Consider the following 24,871-nt stretch of genomic DNA (forward strand, 5'->3'; position numbering starts at 1 on the left):
GACCGTCGTGTAGTTTGTTTACCTTTTTACTTCTGGTGACTGGACTTCAAAAGTCTTGTTAATTTGTGAAGATTATCATGATGAACAAAACGTGTAAGAATCACAAACTTTTGTTGGTGACAGACCTTATTTTCTACAGTAATCCAAAAGGCAAGGGATTGGGTTTCGGCGAGGGAACCAGGGTGATGCTAGGGGTTTTGTAGGGTTGGCCTACAAAAATACATCATCACTGCAGTGCTCTGTTGGATATGTCTAAAATGTCAGAAGTCTGAAAATATACTTTTGTATATTTTAATTTTGTAGATGTAAGATTTGTCTCCCACTTCAAAGATTTGTGTTGAACTGTCGAGTAGACGTCGTCATGCCATTGTAAACACAAGTTGCCCAGTTTAACTGTTTATTTGCCACCTGAATGATGATGATGTCCTTTCAAAATGCCTTTTTAAATTCGGCCCACGTGCTTTAACCAGCTAATCTGAGTGACAAACTATTTTTGGTGTATTATTGTAAATGTATTCATACAGTGTATATATATATATATATTTCAAATATGCTTTGTACGTGCATATATATGTGAATTCTTCATCGTATAAGTGATGCAGGACAATGTTTACATGACACAACCAAGTTTTGAATATTTAATTGACGTATATTATTAAGTACAAACCAGTAAACTGTTCTGAATTTTACTTATTAATGGCTGTATCAGCCATTCTGTATGATCACCACAACCATGGTTACCCTTTAAGACTGCGTGTTGAATATGAAAGATTTTGGTTTAATATTCAGGTGAAGCAAAGGTCTCCAGATATTAAAAGGTGTGAACGTAAAATATATGTCTTGTATCTTCTTCATCTTTTCAGTAGTGTGACAACAGTTCAGAGCAGCTTTTTCGGTAACGAATTTTCACAAAACTGTTTTTGTCATGATGTTTTGCACACACAGCTTTACAATTTAACAAGCAGGGGCAATAATTAATAAGCAGCTCTCCAAAACTATCCTGTCTCTTATATGAAGAACTAGGGAGTCTAATTCAATTAGTGAATCAGTTCGGATGCTGCTCATATTCATTTGACTCCCTGTGATGACTGCTGCACAGCACTTCACTTTTGTCTTTTTTGTAGCAATATATGTATAAAATCATTACATTTCAACATCATTATTACTAAAATTATTAATAATTTTAGAAAGTAACAGTTTAGTTGAATACTGTTCGTCAGCATGTTTTTGAGTCAGTTATATTAATTATGCAAATTTATCTTTTCAGATGCTGTTTCATTGGGACACTGCTTTTGTGCTCGAACGACACCGTTCTGTCTATTAAAGTCTGAAAAACATTGGGGCACATTCATGAAACGTGCAGAACAATTGTGTAAATCATTCAAAAAAGCGTTCTTGTGTGTCAGTTCAATTCAATAATGATTTGCATACAAATTTGCTCTTGCCTGCATTTTCCTTGCACAAACTAGGCCCATTTACTGCTTTTCTTACAGCCTTGATCTGAATCAATGAAACTCCCTATAGAAACAATGTCCCATTGCAAGAATTTTTTTTTTTTAAATCTGTAAAATGTTGCGTTTTGAAGTGGCAGCTTTGAGTTGTTTATAAAGAAACGCATTTTTCAACAGTCCCAAGATTTCAAGGACAATCATGCCTCGACCGACCTCTGCTAGAATCCAGGTGATTGTTGCTTATGCATATATTTGAAATAAGAAACTTCTGATGTAAATCCATTATTGTGGCAGTTGTTTTATATAATATTAATGAACATTAGTCATTTAAATATTCTTTTTATAATTATATATACTGTATATTCACACATACACACACAAACATAATCGTTGTGTGTGTGTGTGTGTGTGTGTGTGTATACTCTATTATTATAAAATATTTTACCTTTATACTTTCAAAAAAACCTCAGCGAAAATCTCCACTAGGCTGTTTGAAAAACTTTCGCAGAAGATTAGTCTTATAGAGTTGTGTTCCTCTGAAGGCGCAACATTACAGCCAGTAGGAGTGAATGATGAGTGTATTTTTATGTTCCTGTATGCTCTGGGCTGGGTAGCAATGAGGTTCAAAATCCTGCAGTTATCTAAAATATTAATTTTATTGCTCCCCGAGGGGAAATTGTAAAGATAAGTACATTTGGCTCTGAACTTACTGTTGAAACGGCAGTGGTCACCTCTAGAGACATTGTGTGGAGGTGAAGTATGTACTTGCAGTGGCAACTTTATTTGGTGCTCTTACCTACTGTAGTCTTGCTAACTCCATCTTTCGCCTTTAGCACATCCTGAATTCTTGCAGTATGGAAACATTCTGCCAGGATGTTCTAGTCCGTACTGACTTGTTAGCCGAAAATGTGTTTCCATCTCTTCCACACAACATTTTACTGGACTGAAAACTCCCAGTGTCCGAGGCAGAAGATAAAGGTACTTTGTAACATGACATATAATGTGAAAGTCTGGTACAAATGGACCCATGCTTTCAGGAGCAATGCATATGCAAATAATTGGTTTTAAAGAAATAGTCCACCTAAAAATAAAAAAGGCATCACTTAGCCTACACTCATTTTAATTCCAAACCTGTGCGATATTCTTTTATTCACGAAAGAAAAGATGCATCTTGAGGTAACATATTTGAATATGAATGAGATGCAAATGAGGGGAAGATTTTCAGCTAATAATGATTAAAATTTCAGTCGGTCTGTTCCATAAACAAACCGCTTCATTCCCCATCACTTGCACTGAATGCCAAAAGTAATGTTCAGCAAAGTCTGCAAAACATCTCCTTGTGCGTTCTACGGAAGAAAAAGTCATACAGGTTTGAACATGAGGGTGAATAAATTATTACAGAATTTTATTCTTCTGAGCAAACTATTTATTTTAAGGTGCTAAATGTCTGTCAAGAACATCCCATCATTTCACCATCTAGGCTGTATTTTTGATTCCACTGAATTAAGCTCCTGTATGTTTCCTGTAGATATATGCTACATTTTCTTAATATTTGCCAGCCCAGGTATGTATTTTCCCCAGTTTTCACATATCCGGTGATCCATTATAGTTCCTCTTCCTTTTTTTAACTGTCAAAAGTGGAACTCAAAGTGCATTTCTGATTCTACAAGCCTGTTCACATCAAACGACGCACTGAATTTGAAGAAAGCCCTTGCACACTAATGTGGTTATTTCAATTTTCTGTACCTTTCTGTCAGGTTGGATTGGTCTAGGCATTAATTATGCGTTCTCACCCACAGAATTTCATCCACAGTTTATCATGACTCTCTCTGGATGTTTTTGACAATGTAGGTGCCTGAAAATTTCACTATTAAACCCTGTTCACAATGTTTTTCCTCTGTACTGACACGGATTTCAGACTGCTACACAGGATTTTTAACAAGAGAAAATGTATTACGGGGCTTCCTATGGATTGGATCATCAACATAGCCATTCGACTACTGGTTAGCATTATCCAATAACTCACACAACGTAAGTTTCAAAGGAAACTCATTTTAGAGGAAGAGCGAATTGGTTTTGAACAAACTGAGATTATCTTTTTAAAATAATGTGGGCTCACAATAAAACCAGGAACATTCATGAAAGTAAACAGGCTAATAAATACTAGAATGGGACTGGAAACTTTCAATTTGGTGACTTTTGAGAAATAAATCCATTTAAATTTGAAAACTACAAATTATGATTTTATGACAACAGCATAAACAGCATTTATTTTTGTTGATTTGTTTGGTCCCAGAAGTCTGTTTTCAGTTTTGTTACTCATTTTCAAGTTCAAACTTTTCAGTGCTGACATGCATAATGCCTTTAAAGAACTCTTGACATAGTTTAGAGGAAAGCTGAGAAATGCTTTCGCTTTTTGCACCATGTAAAAAGTTTTAAAAGTTTCCCTTTAAGTAAAGCACATCCCGTTATATCTGTGGGGACGGGACGGTTAACAGGCCAGTGGACTTCATCTTGTTCATGCCACCATCCAAGACACAGACTCGAGGGAAGTTTACCTTCAGTAGGTGAGTCGCAAACTACAGGAAAAAAGAAAGCCAACTTGTGATTATTACCTGTATATTTATCATTATTTACATTTTTTTTAATCTAAAGTGACAGAGTGTATTTACCAGTGCTTGTGTGTCCTAAAAACATTAATATGAAAATCAAATAACTTTACCGTGGTTGCATTCGTCATGATGCTGCTGAGGATCACAATGACACGGAATCTGTATCCGGCCAATGTGCTGGTGACGGGACACTGGAGCAGTTCTCCCTCCGGCCCAAACGTGGAGGTGTATGGGATGTTAATGCTGCCTGGGATGTGACCTCGACTGAAGCTACACATGTACAGTCAAGCGTCATATGGCTGCATTTATTAGATCAAAACTACAGGAAAAACACTAATACAGTGAAATATTGTTACAATTTAAAATAAATGTTTTTTATTTTAACATGTTTTAAAATGTAATTTATTCCTGTGATCAAAGCTGAATTTCCAGCATCATTACTCCAGTCTTCAGTGTCACATGATCCTTCAGAAATCATTCTAATATGCTGATTTGCTGCTCAGGAAACATTTCTGATTATTATCAATATTGAAAACACTTGTGCTGATTAATATTTTTGTGGAAGCTGTGATATTCTTTAGGATTCTTTGATGAATAGAAAGTTCAAAAGAACAACATTTATATGAAATGCATTCTTTTTTTTAACATTACAAATGTCTTTACTGTCACTTTTGATCAATTTAATGTGTACTTGCTGGGGGAAAATTTGTAATGTTTATAAAAAAATTAAATGTTAAAAAATATATCCAGATTTTTCATTATCCACAGCAGTCATTAGATAACACAACATTGCAAAAGATCTTCAGGCTTCAGCAATGAAAAATAAAAATGTGTGTATAGGGTTAGATCTCTGCCACAATTCTGTGCGCGAAAGATCATATTTTGAGCACACAAAAGTGCATTTTGCACGCACGTGATCTGAGTTTTTTGGATATGATCAAAATATGATCTTTCGCGCGCAGAATTGTGGCAGATATGTAATCCCATATGTGTGGACCCAGTTCACAGGGTTAAATCCAAAATCTTGTGGTGCAGCTGAGAATTATTAGCATATATAAGCATCCTTTAAGCAAGACAGATGTACTTGAAAATCTAAATTATGGAAGATAATAAGTTATCTTGAAGTAAGTTTATTATTCACTATTCTAATTTTTCTTGTTTTAGGCATACATTTTTTCAAGCACAAAACCTTGTTCAGCAACTATTTTAGATTGATGCTTAAAATAAGGAAAAACTATAAAAACTCTCTGAAAAGAATATGTTTGACTAATATTATTAGTTTATTTTATTTTTAATGTGGAAAAGGTTTTGATTTAGATAAAGAAGTGTTGTGATTGGTTAACGGCCAGTGGCTTTCAGGGTGGTTAAACGGTCCCTGATTAAAAATGTGAAGACCATTACTAAGTTCAGCTCTACTGTGTGTATTACGGTGAATTAATTGCATACCCAGAGGTACTTTGGTGTACATATGTTCTGCTAAGACATCTAAGCAGCACGCAATCTCTTGTAAGCTTTTGAGCTGGCCATTTGTGATTGTGTCAGGTGAAGTACACAGGATTTACAGAACAAACTCCACATAGATCCACCAGCTTTGTAGAAACCGTCCAGCTCCATCCAAAAACCACTGTAGAACCACGAAAGTAAAGAGACGGAGAACAGAGTGTGCAGGACAAGATAAAGAACGGAGCAGAAAGAAAAGTCCCCTGGGACATTGACTGAATATGACCAGGACGAGTGCGTTTCAAAGAGAAGTGCTGAATGAAACGCGGCAGGTGAGCGAAGTGAAAGTTGAAATGAGAAAAGAGAAAGAGTGCATAGTGTAATTGAATAATAACTCTTCTTAACTGCCTTCCTCCATAGATAAATTTACAATGTGCAATATTTTGCGCTACATCTTTCAACAAAAATGATTAGGAGCTGAACTTTTCTGAAACATTTAACAAAACCCTTCTCTGTTTCTCAAGAGGGTGAGAAAATGCTCACATTAATCATTAGTTCATGCAGATTTTATACAGGCATTAAAACAGAAAGGTCTTTGTCTAACATTCACATCAAATATTGATATGGTCATAAATGGTGCAGAATACAGAACGAGAGGACAATGAATATCTACATCCATATATCAGCCCTGCAGCTTTTACATTATATTTACTATGCGGCAGCTTAATTTCCCTGAAAGCCTTGTATACATTTATTATAATTGCTCTTATCCTGATTGTGTGCTCTCTTGTATCTACTTAAAGCGGCACTAATGCAAACTGTGACAAACCTCTTCAACAAATGAACCACCGTAATGCTCTCCCACACATTCATACACTGGACTCTCACTACTAGCAACAGACAACAATATGTGTACGGCCTTGATTCTTTGGGTTTCAACTGATCTGATTTCAATTGTATTCTTTCACCTGAATTAGATAAATCCGTCCCGTCGAAGGGCGGACGCTCTGGCAGGGCCTGTGTCCTGGACGAGATGTGCCAGGAACTGGTCTTGGTAGATATGTGGCGGGTTCTACACCCTGGGCAGAGAGAATATAATTTTTTTCAGGAGTACCAGCAGTAGAATAGACTATATTTTTTCACCTAAAGCTTCCCTTCATAATATACTGAACTGCAATTGGTAATATTGTCATATCTGATCATGCGGCTGTATTCCTTAACTTAACCCTCTCCAATGTCAAATACCATCAGGTTACATGGAGATTTCCCTCCTGGCTTGCTTATGATTAGAATGATTTCTTAAGGATCATGTGACACTGAAGATCAATAAATGCAGACATGGTGAGCATAAGAGACTAAAAAAATCTTACCAAAACTTTTGAACGGTACTGTATATTGGGAAAAAAGTTTAAAGATGAGTGTCACTTGCCTGTGCAAATCTAGCTGTTGTGGTTTATTATGAGGTGTTTTTAATGGATTTCCGTGTATTTCCAAGGTTGATCTCGGCAGATGCTTACTGAGCAAGTCAAAACAATCCACCTCAAACCAGTATTGCAATTTTTTAAAGTAAAACTAAAATATTAAAAAAAAAAAACTTTTTTTTTTTGGGGGGCAGTGTAGGGATTCTATTTACAGTATCATTAAGACTGAAAGGATACTCTTCAAGGCTCCGAATGTCCACTGCTAGAATCTTGGGTTTCCCAGTCCTGGCCCTCTTGACAGGAGTTTTAAAGTAAGCTGGTCCACTGAGCTCACACAGGTCAATGAGGTCTTCCACAGAGATACGAGGAGACACTTCTGCTTTCAGCTCGCTCAGCTTGAGTGGCTCGCGGCTCTGAGGGTGCAAAAAATAAGTGGTAAAACAACAGATTTTTAGCAGCACTGAGCGGTATTTCAAAAAAATGTGTGAGAGAAAGTGATGAGTGGGTTGAAAGTAAGACAAGTAAACATTAGCCAGTTAGTGTTAAGCAAGAAAAACAGTGAAGAGTCATGGAGTACATTTATTGAAAACACATGCATATGTTCAACTCCTGCATCCTGCACCCTGACGATACTGGTATCCCTCAAGGATCTGTCCTTGGTTCGATACCATTCTCCATTTATACCAGATCACTTTATTCTCTCATCCAAATGCATGGCTTTTCTATTTCACTGCCATGTCGACAAAAATCAGGGCTGCTTTTCATGCCTCTATCTGTTTTCACCTCTGTGATCTCATATCCCTCTGATATCTCAACCTGAATGAATAATCAATACCTCAACCTCAACCTGTCAAGACTGAGCTGCTCTCAAGATGGCTTCTGACTCTTAAACACAGTGGTTACCTCAAGGTGAATAAAAGCCCTAGAAGTCTGCAAAGATGACCAGCTCGCATTCAGTGAACACATCACAACAATCACACAGTCTTACGGCATTATGACACACAACTCCAGAAAAAAAAAAACCTTTTCCTTGACCTCAACTTCTCATTAAACAATTTTTTCCCAGAAAACGGAGCCTGAGATTATTCACCCAACCCTAAACCACAAGTAGATACAAAGCAAACGTTTAGATGTCGGTCAGACAGTCTTTCCCATCTATGTAGGTGGGAATTGAAAGTTCTGCATTAGCTGTTTTTTATTCAAGCGACAGCTCACCAGCCTATCTGACCCCTCAAGGCTATCCAAAATGCTGCTGCTTAATTCACAGTTACCCGCCAGAAGATCTGTCACAAGCTGTTGTCAGAAATCCTCACACTTGCATCTTTGCTTAACTTCATGGGGTGCACAAACTTGCCTGAATCAAAATCAAGACACACTTTTTCTGGCCTACAATTGCAGCCAATGTCCTGGGCCCTTCAAGCGACAGCTCACCAGCCTATCTGGATGTGCCGTATGACCCCTCAAGGCTATCCAAAATGCTGCTGCTTAATTCGCAGTTACCCGCCAGAAGATCTGTCACAAGCTGTTGTCAGAAATCCTCACACTTGCATCTTTGCTTAAGTCTACATGGGGTGCACAAACTTGCATCAAAACACACTTTTTCTGAACTACCATTGCAGTCAATGTCCTGGGCCCCTGCTACCTTAAATCCTTTATCAAACCCCTTTTCCCCAACCCAGTTGGAGCAATTAGCTTCATCCAGTCTCCACATGTAAGGAGCCCACCTGTCTGGAAATTTCTCCATCTGTGCCACATCCCAATGATTAACAAAGGAGCAAACGGTCCAGTTGAACTCAGAATGAAAACTACTCATTCTCACATAAATATCATTTCTCCCACTCAACTGAAAAGCAATACAGCAATATCATAGCTCTAATTGGCACTTCAGGTTCAGGCACATTATATCTTTATCAGAAAGGACCGATTTAATAGCCACAATAGGTGTGGATAACAATCACTGTTCCTGTTCATCCTCTCTACACCTTAACACTGGCCAAAGTCATCTACAGTAACCAAAGACAGCGAGTGGATTACAAATAGGAGTGGGCAGTATAGCCAATCTAATATTACAGTACTGTGTAATTATATAAAAATCACTTTCTTTAGCAGTATTATCATATTTTCCAGTAGAAAGAGCTAAACACCCTTTGTTATTGCCGATTGAACATGTTGAATCAGCGTTTGACGGGACTTGGTATATCTGGGAAGTGACATACTGTCGTACTTGAACATCAAAACTGCATAAGTTCAGAGTAACATATCTTGGAGTAATCTATCGCAGTGCAAGCGGTACAGTAAACTCTCTACTGATTAAAACATCTACAGTATTCCATCACCACCATATTCATGATTGACAGCATTTGAAGTTTAAAAACCCAGTCATACCGTAGTGCTATTGTAGTTTAAATTTAGTTTATAGTTTAAATGTAGTTTATATTTATATTGTCTTTTGCCATTTGAAAAAAATTGCAACTGCAATTTAGTTTTGAAATTTGCCAATAATTTTCATGAAGTATTTTCGCTTTTTTTGTTGTAAATGTAGAAGCTGTAGTAATGCCATAAAAGTAGTGAACAAGTTAAAGACGACAATTGTGATGGAAAACTGCCTATAAATTGCAACACTTGCACATGTGTAGCCTACATCCCGAAGGAGGAGAAATCACCATAAAGATGTTTTTCCCCACAAAACAACTTGCATAATTGTTTATTTCTAACTACTAAACTGTGCAATTGATTAGTGACATATTATGCTTGTGAAAAGCACCAGCGAGCCACACTGCATAAACGGTAAAAACCCTAATAACAATGCGCATTATCGCTGAATTCCACTGTTCTCAGTGCAGGACTCTGAAACACAGGGCAACAGCACAGGAAAGGGCAGTGAGGTGCGGGGATATCTCGTAAATGTCAATGTTCAGTAGCCCATGAAATCAGTCCAATCAGTCACGGAGTACCAGCCTCCCACAGAGTGCAGCCAATTACCTATGAGGTCACCTTAGCAATGGAGGTAAGTTTGAGGAATGGAGGGCAGCTGATGTCCAATGGATTCTGGTATTAAAGTGCATTAGATCCGCAGGGCCCATGGCATTCTCATCATTGCCTGAAGGAGGCCCTTGTGCCCTGGCTTCAGACACTCTAAATGCAGGCAAGAGCCTTGACCTTTTATTATCAGTGGTGACATTTCAATAGGCCGTAAACTTGCCTATTTGGATGCTCTGTGGTTTCAGAGAACAGCAAGAGATTCGAAAGCCACTGAGCTGGTCTGATCGGTCGAAGCAGTAAATGTTTCGTCTCAAAGCTGAAAGGAGCTGGCTTTAAAAATTGAGAAACAACCAAATCCATGCAAACATTCCAGTGGGTATTTACGGTATGAAAAGGATTACCAGTGCAAATCTGAAAACAAGCTCGTGTTTGAAAGGCTTACCATCTACATGACAGGCGCTGTCAAAAGATGTATGCTATCTTCTATCAAAAATGATGAAGGATGGAGATCTGACATAAATTCAGTCGTATGATGTTGCCCTGTGATGCGTGAGAGGCATTTAACCATCCAACATCTGCTTTGGAACAGGTGATATGTTTTGGCTGCCGCAAATCAGAGAGTCTCAAAGAAAGTCTGGAATCAGAATAATAACACAGATCCAAGACTTAAGGAATGAAACCGACTTAAGGTCTGCTCAATTCCCCCCTCCTGACCAATCAGAGCTCAATGTCGCAGTGGTGAGGCCACCTAATCAAAGCTGTAGAAATATGCTACTAATAAAAGAAAAACAAGCATTTTGTTGCATGCAAAATAATCAAAGCTCACATGCACTGACATTACATTTCTGTTGATATGCATCAAGTATTTTCAAACTTTTTAATGCCAAGTACCCGCAAATATGATGATTATCTTATGACGATTATCTTATCCTTCCTAAAATATAAAGGCAGCTATATATTTCCATGTACAGTAAATGGACCCATATACTGTAATGTGTGATAGAAAGCATAACATTATAAAAGATTAAATTAAATGATTAATTTAAAATAAAAAAAATAATAAATGAATATTATATTTAAAAACAATGAAAAAGCCAACAAAATACCAATGCACACAACAAAATGTCCAGCAAAACTGATTGAAAAGGGTCCAATACAACAATATTTGAGACTAAAATACAGGTCCACTCGCTTCAAGATTTTTGGTTGTGACAATGACCTCAGTACACTGAGAAGTCATTTGCACTTTGTCATTCCGACCGTCGATCATTAACAGGCTCACACAAAGGCTGTGTACACAGCCTAAAAGGAATGTTTTAAAGAGGATTACCCAGTTCTTTGGCTCTTTGTGTTAGAGTGGCATGTTATTGAGAACCTTGTTATTGGGTTATTGAGTAAACTAGCTTATTCACTTAACAAGCCATAAATGGCCTTTAAAAGCATCTAGTAAAGTCCAACTAACGGAGGTGGATTCTTTACAAAATGGACTGACGTTACTGTGCGTTTAATGGCTGAGACTTTCATGAACAATTGTTAGAACTGTTTGGAAGAACTAAAGCTCAGAAATGAGTCTGCAGAACAACTAAAACAGCATCAGGACTTTCTTGTAAATCTACATGGATCTTATATGTATCTTAGAACCATTGCAACATTAAACACTCAGTGCAAAAGGTACAAAGAGTAGCTGATAACATGCTCACACACTACTGTTAGAAAGTCAGGGGTCAGCAAGATTTTTTTTAAATAATACTTTTATTCAGCAAGAATGCGTTACATTGATCAAAAGTGGCAGTAAAGATATGTATAATGTTACAAAATGTTTCTGTTTCAATTAAATGCTGCTCTTTATATACATCAAATAATCCTGGAAAAAAAATCCTGAAAAATCATGGTTTACACAAAAATATTAAGTGGCTATTTTAAGTTGTAATAATATTTCACAATTTTACTGTTTTACCTTTGTTAAAAAATTGTACATATAATCTCAGTACTTCTGAATCGCAAAGACCTGTTTTGATGCAATAACTGACAAATGGGAACACAAGAAAACTACATTTCAAACCTATTAACGGTGGCTGAAATGCATTGCAGAAATGATCATTTTTCTACTATTTCATCAATAGATCAGTCCAGTTTTTATAATAGATTCTAATTATAGACACATTTATGTTTAAATGAAATGTTGAAACTAGTGCAGAAAATGGCAAAACTAAATTATATTATTGAATTAGAATTTTCATCTTGCACCAAATGGGAAATGTGAATTCAATCACAGGAATCTGTTGCTATTTTACATAACACATTTCATATCAAATCTCAGCAGTGTTATGCATCCATACAGGTGCATCTCAATAAATTAGAATGTCGTGGAAAAGTTCATTTATTTCAGTAATTCAACTCAAATTGTGAAACTCCTGTATTAAATAAATTCAATGCACACAGACTGAAGTAGTTTAAGTCTTTGGTTCTTTTAATTGTGATGATTTTGGCTCACATTTAACAAAACCCACCAATTCACTATCTCAACAAATTAGAATATGGTGACATGCCAATCAGCTAATCAACTCAAAACACCTGCAAAGATTTCCTGAGCCTTCAAAATGGTCTCTCAGTTTGGTTCACTAGGCTACACAATCATGGGGAAGACTGCTGATCTGACAGTTGTCCAGAAGACAATCATTGACACCCTTCACAAGGAGGGTAAGCCACAAACATTCATTGCCAAAGAAGCTGGCTGTTCACAGAGTGCTGTATCCAAGCATGTTAACAGAAAGTTGAGTGGAAGGAAAAAGTGTGGAAGAAAAAGATGCACAATCAACCAGTTGTGAGGACCTTATGAGGATTGTCAAGCAAAATCGATTCAAGAATTTGAGTGAACTGTATGACCTTTTGATTACACTTTAATGCAGTCAGTAACCAACACAATAAAAGGCACGTTGTGGTTATTACTATTCAAAATGACAGTAATTTCAGAGCGACACCATCTACAACTACTTAGTGTTGCTCAAAAACGCATCCAGCCATGTGCACATGATGTTTCTCAGAATCAGCTGAAGTCACTGGTATCATCATCTCTATCGCGCACACACACACACACACACACACACACACACACACACACATGGCTGCTGACAGAAGATTTGGCTGCAAGTTCCGACTTGTTGGAGTCAGGCTTTAGTGACGGTGCCTGTCAGATGGCCGACGAAAAGAGAGGGAGAAAGCAGAAAGCTTGTTTAGCAGACACATCATGCTCTAATGACCAGGAGATGACAATCAACAGCAGGCCTAACCGCACCATTTACCACCCGGAGCACAGCTAGAGAAAGAATGAGTGATTCTGTGTGGAGAAAAATGCACGACAATGGATGAATAAATAGTAGACCAAATAGAAAAGAACTCATATACTCTTATAACACAGGAGAATGGGTCTAAAATTAACAGCAAACGGGTTCAAAACATGCATTAAAGACTAGTTAGTCGCTTGGTTTAAATTCATAAATGCCACTGAGATGAATGAGAATAATTACCATTCCGCATAGACCTCCTTGTTTCAAAGCTACTGTGTAACCTCTTGTTTACCAGTCCAAATCTTTAACCATTAAAGGAATAGTTCATCCAAAAATGAAAATTTGCACAAAAAAAAAAAATGTACTCACCCTCAGGCCATCCAAGATGTATATGAGTTTGTTTCTTCATATTTGGAGAAATTTAGCATTACTCACTTGCTCAGCAAATTTTCATTTTTGGGTTAACTATTCCTTTAAGCCACACCACACTTGAGATACTATCTACCCAGTTTAATCATGACAACTCTCTGAAGATTTTAGCATGGTAATGGATATGACAATGTTAATGTATTTGGTCTTGGCAGAATAGATCTGCTACGCTGCTGCTGCTGCTGAATTGCTGCTGCTGTTGGTTATTGCTGTAGTTGTAGATTATTGCTGCTGCTGCAAGCAAGTACAGGAACTTGCTACTGCCAATGCATATGGCGATACGGTGCCGTAAGTATTTAAGGCATACTGCTGCTGCACAAATAGCATATAAAATAACCCGTAGCAGATCTATACAGGTGGAGCTGGGGAAGGTGGAGGGTTTCAGAGAAACTCTGAAAGTGTGCTGCAGGAATCTCTAGTGAATGCTAGCCAGCCATATAAATGCAAGGCAGTAAGCTCATTGGCTGCATATGCAGCATGAACCAATCAGTTTGTGCCAAGTCGTTTAACTCTCTGAATATCACCAGTTACGTTAACAACCCATCAGCCTGCGCCATCTAGAGTTTCATGACTAAACTACATATTTATGTACCTTCTACACTTTGTGGTTAATTGCTTATGTAAGAATGCATTCGCCAAAATTATTAAATGTAAATGTATATGTGAGTGCGTAGGCATGTGAGACCATGAGCATTTCTCAGCCTTTCACAGATACGGATGTAGCAAGATATCGCTGAAGCAGTGCATTTCCAGACATCACGCTGTGTTCAGTCAGAATAGAAAGAGATTAGGTCAACAGATGAGTGTTTGTGAAGCTCAGCACTGCCTTGGGCCCATCGCTGATGAATCTCAAACAGAGAGCCAAACGCAAAGAGGTAAAAGGTTAGATAGATGCTCTCAGTGTGACTCGAAATACATCTCACATCCTCATGAAACATAACCAGACATATCAATGCTAAGAAATGTATTTTCTAACAAAAAAAAGACTCACAAGCTCCACCAGAAGTGTTAATAACAGTTATTTAATGATTACAAGACACCCTGTAAAAGAGATATATATATGGCAATGCTTCTGAAGCAAGCAAGCAGTTTTTAATTTTCTGGCTGGATTATTAGATTTATTAAGTCGTGGTTGACTGATCATTATTATCCTGGTTGTGCAGAAGCACCAATTAAATCTTAAGTACATGAAGGCCCAATATTTAATTTTCATTATGTTATAGGACAAATAAGAAAATGTGAAACAAAGTATACATTTTGGAAGCTAAAATATTAAAAACATTAATAATTAAATAATATTAATAGTATAAAAAATGTAAATCATATATTATTAATATATTACATACATTCTATAATAATGTTAATTGTTATTATTAATTATAAATACTATTATTAACACTATATATATATATATATATATATATATAATAAACTAAATTACACATTTATGGTATTATAAATGTATGAGTAAACTTGAGTATATTAAAATATATACAAAATGTATAGAGATGCACACACACAGACAGACAGACAGACAGACAGACAGATAGATACCAATACCTTTGGTCTTTAGTATATGTCAACCAGGATATTTTCATAATATGACAGGAAGAGTAATGAGCAATCAGAAGGTTAGGTCATCAGAAAGGTTGGATGAGAGCAGAGGAAGGAATATTTATGGGTAAAGGCTGAACTCTCACATGCATTAAGACATACTTTGACAAATTAATGGAGGCATTCGAGGCAACTGAGGTCAACTGAAACCTGTAGCCTACATGTGAGAGTTTTCAGCAGAACAGGAGAAATAAACTCCAGATAGCCAGAACAAATGTAGCTGAAATTCCTGCATTAACATGATGGAAATGATAAAGAAACTGAGCTGAAATATGAATTATGACCTCCAACTTAGCTACCTGTCCAACAACACCTGAAGGATGTGATTTATTGGTGCATTTATGCATTTCTATGAACAATTAATCTAGAGTCCAAAATACGTCTTTTTTAAGAAGGATAGTTCACCCAAAAATGACCAGTCTGTCTTCATTTACACACCCTCATGTCATTTCAAACCTGTATGACTTGATTTCTTTTGCAGAAGAAAAAAGAAGATATTTTGAAGATTGTTTCAACTGCCCAAAACAACACTGGAGCCCACAGACTTCCACTGTATGGACATTTTTCGAAATATCTTCTGTTGTGTTCCACGTGAGAAAAAGTCCTACAGGTTTGGAACAACATGAGGGTGAGTAAATGATGACTGAATTTTCATTTTTTTCATAGATTCATGTTATTTAGATTCACTGTGAACAGGCCTACACATTTGAAATACAACCTCCCATATTTAAGGTCTTCCGATTTCCCTTGGCACTGGAGTGTTTACTAGCGAGCTAAAGCATGTCATTAGGAAATGAACAGTGGGCGGCTGAAATCATCAGTGGCTAAATTCACCCCTCTCCTGACCGCAAACCTTCATGGATCATTTGATTAGCAGTGGGGTAATTGGTTCCATCCTTCATACTCTCTGACTTTACCTTTCGGCACAAGGCAATCTTTAAAAGTCCAAAAGGGCAAAAGGAACTGAGCAAGATGTCGAATGCGACTACTGTAATAATGGTCATTCTGTTGTTTAGGATTTTTACCTTTATATCTACAATAGCAACAACTCTCATGACAGTAATATAAGAGAAGAGAGTTTCTCCTTAACTCTTATTTGATTCTAAGTTATTTGTTAGCCCTTCTCCACTATAAGGCTCAATTACATTAAATAATCTTCTGAAATTCATTTAGCATCTTAATGCTATGAGCAAACCTTCTTTCTGAGATGACTGAACCTGGAGCAGAGGCACTCAGAGGTCAAAGGTCGATTCAGGACACTTACCAGGTCTGTCTTGGTCAGGTCTTGATATTCTGAAGAGTAATAGGAAGGTGTTTTCCTGAAGCTGTTGCTGTCACTGGCAGGTTTGTTTGGCTGGGCATGCTGGCGATAAGTGGCACTTTTAGGAGTCCAACAGAAGAGGTTGATGGATTCCCGGACACAGCGTTCAATGTCGATCTCTTAATGCAAAACAGAAAAAGAAAACTGTCACTACAAAACTACCAGTTAAAGGTTTGGGGTTAAGATTTTTTAAAATGTTTTTGAAAGAAGTCTTTTATGCTTACCAAGGCTTTTATTTAATCAAAAAAATGCAGTAAAAACAGTAATATTGTGAAATATTATTACAATTTTAAATAAATGTTTTCTATTTTAATATATGTTAAAATGCACTTTATTCCTGTGATTCAAATGAAGTCATTCCTCCAGTCTTCAGTGTCACATGATCCTTCAGAAATTATTCTAATATGCTGATTTTCTGCTCAAGAAACATTTCTTCTTATTATCAATGTTGAAAACAGTTGTGGTGCTTAATATTTTTATGGAAACAGTGATACATTTTTTTCAGGATTCTTTGATTAACAGAACGTTCAGAAGAACAGCATTTATTTGAAACAGAAACTTTTGTAACAATAAAAATGTGTTTACTGTCACTTTTGATCAGCTGAATGCATCTTTGCTGAATAAAAGTATTAATTTCGCCAAACCTACTGACCATAATTTTTTGAACGGTAATGAAACCATATCTGTAGTGATGCAAAGCACAAATTGTGTTTTAAAATGAAGCAGTGGTTCCCAACCGTTTTTCCAGGGGACCCCTATTGTAACATTCAACATTTTTAATGACCCACATTTTTTGGAGGGGGTGGGGGAGCTTTTAAGGTGTTAAAGGTGTTTTTAATAAATGTAACATAAAAATATGTTTTTAATAATTTTTTTAGTTTTATTTAGTTTTTAATAAATGCAACAACAACAGAAACATTAAAATAATGACATTAACAATCATGGCCGGATTTTAAATGAACCAATAAATAAATACATAAATTAATTAATTAATTAATTAATAAAAATTGGTTGGATGACTACAACATAACATGTTATATAATAACATGCATAACATGTTAAAATTACATTTGATCTGCTCTGTTAATAATTTTAGATACTTTTGCATTGGTTTGAACAAAAAAGGCAGACAGGCTGAATGAAAATGCAAATCCACTCTCTGACAGCAGGTGGCGCTAACAGAAACAGAGCCGCTTCCTCAGTAACCTCTGTAAACAAAGCAGCGCTGCGCTTATAAATACCACATTATTAGGCAGTATATGGAGGGAAGATGAATAGAAAATGCCATCAGAGCTTTTCTGAAGACAGTCATTTTCTCTTCGGAAGGCAGTGAAAGGCTTTACAGAGGGAAATTACATTCATATAATTCATTCATACTTTAATTCATATGATTTCCTTCTGTAAAGCCTTTCACTGCCTTCTGCCATATTTTCACACAAAACAAAACCTACATTGAATGCTGCGCCTGCGCGAAACTGCTAACTTTGCTTAATGTTGGACAGAATTTACCATGAGATTTTCGAATCACAGTAATCAAATACGGCTTTAATGAATACTAAAATATTAAACGTAATATTAACCGTCGGGAATTGTATCGTGATTTGTTGTCAAACTGTAGTTGTAACCCTCAAACTAGAGTGAGCTTAGCGAAGACTACCCTAAATAAAATTATTTTATTATGATAAGCAAGTCTTACGCTATTAAATCTAGTGCTTGCATGAGCAATTTAAATCACAGACTGTCTAACTTCCTCCTAATTAACCTGGGAGGACCTTGCAAACTCTCTCCAGTTGATCCAAAGACACTGACTCCCTGCCAATGCTTCATTCAGTCACAAACAAACTTAGTGAAGACAGCAGCTGAAGAGAAGAAGAGGAGATTCAACTGCTTCCTTCAAATGCAAAGCCAGCTCTCTTGAGCCATGCGCCTTAAACCGGAGATTAAAGTAACAGGGATTCACATGGATAAAAACAAATCAGCAATCCTTTCCTCGCTATCTCACTCACTTTCTATCCTGTTAGTGAAAAAAGTAACCCTAATGAAGTGGTTTGGCATGATTGGTCTACTATTTAAAGCCGAGTGTTACAGCTCATCATTTTATTAAAGAGGATATGATCTGAAAACTGGATTATAAACACTGGACTTACACTGAGAGGCTGTGATTACTGTCCTCTGAAGTAATAAAGGCAAGAGAGAGAGTGAGAGAGAGAAAGAGAAGCTCTGTTTAAAAAAAAAAACGAATGTGCTATCTATTTAGAAAGCATTAACGGCATTATAGAAATGCATCTTATGTGAAAGCCCCAATATATCACATATATAGTCCCATAATGCACTGCGCTCTGACAAGCAGAATGAAGAATGAAAATAAAATAAAAAATTGTGATTATAAATAGCTATTTTTCCCCAATAATTATATATACATATATACATATATATACATGTGTGTGTGTGAGTGTGTGTGAGCAGCAGAACTGTCTTAAACAACAGCGTTCCCAAACAGCAGAATCCAGCTCCGAAAGCAATGACCGCATTATTGTGTTTCGTCTTCTAACTCTGAGGCACAAGTAATTTCTTATATATGAAAATTATTATATTCAATGGCTTCTCCTACTTTTAGTGATATTTAGTGCCAGTTTATCAGAAAGTGAGGATTTTGTTCTCTTTGACTTTTTAGATGGAAACGAAGCTTTATTCGCAAATGTTTTATGCGATATTCCAATTTTGCGCATAAGTTAAATTCACAACTTTGGATGGAAACATAGCTAATGTTGAAAATAATTGTTCTGCTTAATGGTTTTTTTTGTGGAAACCATGATACTTTTTTGTCAGGATTCTTTAATGAAGATAAAGTTAAAAATGTTACATATACCATGGAATCTCAGTGCTCGTGTTATGTCTGACTCAGTTTGTATATTCTCAGCAAAAAACAATTTCTCAATGTAGAAAATTAATGGGATTTTTACATCTAGAACTTACATGCAATTGTAAATCGAGTCTCATGTGCTTTGTGTGAGAACTGCTTTTGTATGGCACACAGAAATTCTGTCTATGTGATGCGTTTCAAATCAGTCACCTATGAGGCTCTTTTCCAATTAAGATGGCAAGCAAGGCTTTGGAACAGAGAGAGGAGGAGGAGAAAGAATGCAAACAGCATGAGAGATGAGGCACCAATCAGTCAGTGCATTAGAAACTGTGACAGACGATCCACCTCTCCTCCAACCATCACCTCCCTGTCCCGCCTTCCGCTGACCCAAATCTACAGGCAGAGATGAGGAACGACAGACGGATCTGGAGTTTCAAGCCACGCGCATATCATAATTACAGAGCCTCGTCACCTCTGCCATAACTCTAATATAACATCCTCCCAATCAAACAGAGCAGCGCATGCACCAGGGGTCCTTGCCATCCCACATGTGTCTCCCACATTCAATCCATACCGTTCTCGAATCCCAACCCTACACAGTGGCACGGAAGGAATAATTAAAGACACTCAGTCACATTGCATGAATGTTAAATGAAACAACACCACCTTCCAGCACAGTATTCCCAGTGTAGCAAAGACAAATAACATGTAATCGAAAGACAGATTTGGCTATGCATTCCACATCCCATCTTTATAAACACGGCTTTCGTCACAGTATTAGCTGCAGACATTATTCATTTGTATCAGATGGCATGAAATATACATGCATGAAGGAGTCATCTGGATTCAGTGGGAAAAGGGGATAAGAACTAAATGACAGACTACTAAATTCTCCTGAAGTCATCTGATACGGTTGGAGGAGTGAAATCAGCCCTATACGGGTATAGAATAGACATTATTATTATGCTTGCAATCATGATAACAGTAGTAGCCATAGGCACCGATCCCATGGGTGCTCAGGGGCTCGAGCACCCACGGAAAAACACGAGATAGTCTCCATTAATTTTAACCAATAAGAAATGGATTGCAGCTTGTACAATGTTTTCATAGTTCATTTGAGGCCGTTTTTGGCGTTATTTTAATGGCAAATGTCAAGAGTGCATTATTGTAATACGTGAGGGTGCCAAGGGGTGCACAAATCTCTCGGTTTGCAGCAGGCTTGCTCTCCAATAGCCTAGTGATCATGGCTCTGCGCTCCCTCAGATATTATGTGGTGTGCGCCTGACTCACCTAACGAAATTTCTACCACGAGGCTGTTTAGGAAAATGAAAGATCGATGCGTATCTACGTATTTATTCACTGACATTAATAGTCTCAGACCTAATAATACATTTTATTACAGTACATGAATAAAACTGTCACGTTAAAAATGAGTTCTATGTCGATACATTAACCGCACCCGTTTCACTTCGCAAGATAAATTTTGTGTAGTAAATTCATCAAACGCACCATCCAACTGAGTATACTCTAGAAAAAAAAACACCCAGTATAATTAATTGCTGAGTAATGAGAATGAAATATTTGAAAATATTACATTTGTTGTGTATGTGTATAACTTAGCCCAGTGATTATGGAAACAGCGGTGAAAATGTGTTTTATATATATATATATATATATATATATATATATATATATACACAGTATGTACACACACACACATAGTTTCTTATTAATTTGAATTTAATGCATTCTAGTTGAATAAAAGTATTAATATATTTAAAAAATGTATTCAATTTTAAACGGTTGAGGGAATCTTTGTTCCAAAATACACCAAATTTGATTTAAAAAAATAGAGTGAATTCTGCTATCATTATCTATCATTTCCTACCGATCAGCCACACTCCTTTCTAGACAGCAACACCAGTAAGGCCCTTTAAAAACGTATATCAGGCGAGCGCTTACACTGAGCGCCACCCAGAGCTTCATGGCTTCTCTTGACAGAACGGATTAATGTTAGCATGTCCATTCAGAGTCTACAAAATAATGGCTAAGTGCAAAGAGAGTGAACCTGGGCCATTTAACACCTATCGGCTCGTGAATACATTTCATCACTGCCATCGTTTTCCAGCCCACACTTTCCAAAAGACATGAGAGGGGAAAGAAAAAATGCCCTTGATAAAGGTGACAGCAGTTAGCTGAAACCTCTTTATGGGGGAATAAAAAGACTGAGGAGGAAAATTCACCTCCACAACTTTTCTCCAATAAAATTTTGCTTGCTTTTGTGAAACCAAAAAGGATGTCTGCAGTTGTGGCCAAAACAAAACACTCAGTCACAAATACAAACCCAGTCTCTATGGTTTAATTAGTAACCTGCGTGAGAGAATAAAAAAATAAATAAATGGTAACATGTTATTAACAAGTTGAGACGTTTGTGTACAGGAGGCAGGAATTACAAGGCACTGATTCACCAACTCTATATTTAGCACTAACAGTGTGTAAAGTAAACAGAGTCATGTAGCAACAAGTGGGTCAAACAAACCAGCTAGGTCAGAGGAATGTGATGATGGTGCTTAAAGTCTCAATAGAAAAATATCTTATTGAATGCTATTGGAATGGGAGTAGGGCATGGGCATAAATGAATAACGCACTTTACAGTGTACAGTGTAAAATGAGATTTTGGGGAAGCAATATAACTAAAACTGAGCAGTTTCTCCCCGGCAAGTAGCTTTATTACAACAGTATTGCTTATGATCAGGGATTTGAATAAACTTCTAACTCATAAGTATTCACCCTCGTGTCTTTCCAAACCCCCTTTTTTTGGTGGAAGACAAAAGAAGAAATTTTGAAGTCTCTGCTGGTCAATTTTGCCAATCAATCACAATTAATGGTGACAGCATTAAAAACACCATTAAACTTTGTATTATAAATTTCTGGGTATGATTGTTATGTTCCAGTCCTAACTGACCCTAACTGGATTCAATATTGCCCAAAAATTATCAAAAAAAACAAAAACCTGGTTGAAAGAGTAAACCTTTAAAATTAATACTTCTTTTATATTACAGAATAGATAATAACATATAATAATAAACAATAAACATGATAGCATAACATTTGTGAAACTTTATACATTTATTCATGTTTTTAATTTAATTTACATTTAGCATTTGTTAAATTAAATTAAATTAAATTAAATTAGTACAGCTTCACACCAAGATCATGGGTTGCACTCTTAGAAAAATTCACATGAATTAATAAAAATGTACAGCTTCAACAGAGCGTACATTTCTTTGCATAAATATATAAAGGTAAATACCCTCAGAGGGTTGTTGAGAAACTAACGTAACAAAATACAAATAAAATACATTTTTACATAACCACTTATTGTAAGCACATTCCACAACACCACAACAAAAGAAGCAATATGATTTGTGAACGAATCATTATTTTAAGTCAGATCTGTTCAAAGAAAATAGACAAAACAGACAAAACTGGTCTGACTGATTCGTTCAAGAAGCGGACTGATTCAGTACTTTGGTTCACCTCACTCAGTGAATCAATGATTCAACAATGAAGATCATCAATGCAGAACATCTTAAATGTCAGTATGCTCAACACAGAAAGCTATTGCACAACTTATTAATATACTTTTGATATTTTCATCATAACATTTTGAGAATTTGAATTTAATCTTTTAGAAATATAAATTTCCTATTAAGCTTGAAGTGGATTGAAGTGAATAGAAACCACCTAGAACTCCAAAGCAAAAGGCAAACATTCACAACTGTAGCATTGTGATAACAGAGAATTGTTTGTGCAATGTTGGCTGGATTCATCAATGCAGAACATCTTAAATGTCAGTCTGCTCAACACAGAAAGCTATTGCACAACTTATTAATATACTTTTGATATTTTCATCATAACATTTTGAGAATTTTAATTTAATCTTTTAGAAATATTCATTTTCTATTAAGCTTGAAGTGGATTGAAGTGAATAGAAACCACCTAGAACTCCAAAGCAAATGGCAAACATTCACAACTGTAGCATTGTGATAACAGAGAATTGTTTGTGCAATGTTGGCTGGATCTCCAGAAAAATTAAACTCAATGGAGGAACAAGTGCTTCGGATTACCATTTGTGTGCAGGTTTTGGCAATAGTTAGAAGAACCAAATTATTTAAAGTTTTGCTTTAAACCTACTGATATCAACAGGTTTGAGAGTTAAAGTTTAGGTAAAAAATATTTTGCATAAAAAAAAAACTCTTCACTAATACAGTGAAATGTGCGTGTTTATGAGTCTGAAAGCGTTTGCCTGTAGGAAACCAAGAAGAAGCTGGTAAGCAGCGAGGACAAATATTTTACCTATAAAAGGAGTTTTCTCCTAACTCCTAAGACTTTTCATGTGGCTTGCCAGCGAAAAGAACAGGAAAATGAAATCCCTAAATCTCAGCGGTATTGACCTGCACCCAGTTTGGATACACCAGTCTCCTTCCAATGGCTTTTAGAAGTTTAATGCCACTTGCTCCTCTGTGACAAGGAAATAGCCATTTAAAATGAGCGGTTTGGAGACAAACGAAGCGAAACAATCTCAAGATGTGAGATAACGGCCCACATCATGGACGCCTGCCAGGGAGATCCAGTAACAGCAGAGGAAGGCACAGCTGCACGCGAGGCAAATCGAGGCATTTGAGGCATGCATTAGAGGCAGGAGCGCAACTCAACAGCATGTGGTGGAAGAAATGACAGCCGTGACCTTCTCAAACATAAGAGTTTGCGTTTTCATCTGCGTGAGCCAGGAACTGCCGCCCCATGCCGTGTTAATTACACCGCTGTCACAATTACAAACAGAAAAGAGAAGAGACGCCAATCCCTCGAGACCTCCGTTCAACCTACGAAAAAAGCCCCATCATCGGTTTCAAAAGCGAAACTTTCAAAGGCGTTTAATTCTCGGAGAGCTTGTGTGTTTGTGGGTTTTCACAGCATAATGTTACTAGTCAGTAAGCTGACAAAAGTTTTGCTTTGAAACAAATTCCCTGTTTTGTGAATACTGATGCTTTGCATATGCCTAAAAACCCCAGGCAACATTTGCAGACTTCCCCGAGAGAAATAATGTGACATGTTTGTAAATACTTCTCACAAAGTCTTCCTCTGAAGCACAAAATCCCACCTAGACAACTAGCTGAGCCTTGCAAAAGTTCTGTGGCAGGACCACGGTAGAGTCATAGTAGATGATAAAACCACAGTACCATGGTATCGTGTGATTTTTAGTTATATGCCATGATATTAGCATGGCACTCCAAGAAACATTACAGAATATTATGAGATTTCCACATTGCATACCAAAGGTAATGCTATGATATGTCCCAAAACATTGCTACCTATATATCATGATAGCATGCCTTAAAATCATGGTAAAACCAAAGTATTTAATATCATAGAAAGAATAACACAGAT

At 36.7% G+C, this 24,871-nt stretch overlaps 1 protein-coding gene across 1 annotated transcript in view; it reads right to left on the reverse strand.

The window, feature by feature from the left end:
- Positions 1-3,741: 3,741 nt before the first annotated feature.
- LOC107684277 (TBC domain-containing protein kinase-like protein) overlaps positions 3,742-24,871 on the reverse strand; it is a 45,079-nt gene continuing 23,949 nt past the window's right edge. Inside the window, exons 23-26 of the mRNA XM_016480513.1 lie at positions 16,501-16,676; positions 7,162-7,337; positions 4,174-4,333; positions 3,742-4,030 (exon numbers count right to left, since the gene is read on the reverse strand). Coding sequence (XP_016335999.1) covers positions 3,920-4,030; positions 4,174-4,333; positions 7,162-7,337; positions 16,501-16,676 — 623 coding nt within the window. The 3' untranslated portion in view covers positions 3,742-3,919. The remainder of the gene's footprint in view (positions 4,031-4,173; positions 4,334-7,161; positions 7,338-16,500; positions 16,677-24,871) is intronic.

This window comes from Sinocyclocheilus anshuiensis, unplaced genomic scaffold (assembly GCF_001515605.1).
Source record: "Sinocyclocheilus anshuiensis isolate Anshui unplaced genomic scaffold, SAMN03320099.WGS_v1.1 scaffold1371, whole genome shotgun sequence".
NCBI lineage: Eukaryota > Metazoa > Chordata > Actinopteri > Cypriniformes > Cyprinidae > Sinocyclocheilus > Sinocyclocheilus anshuiensis.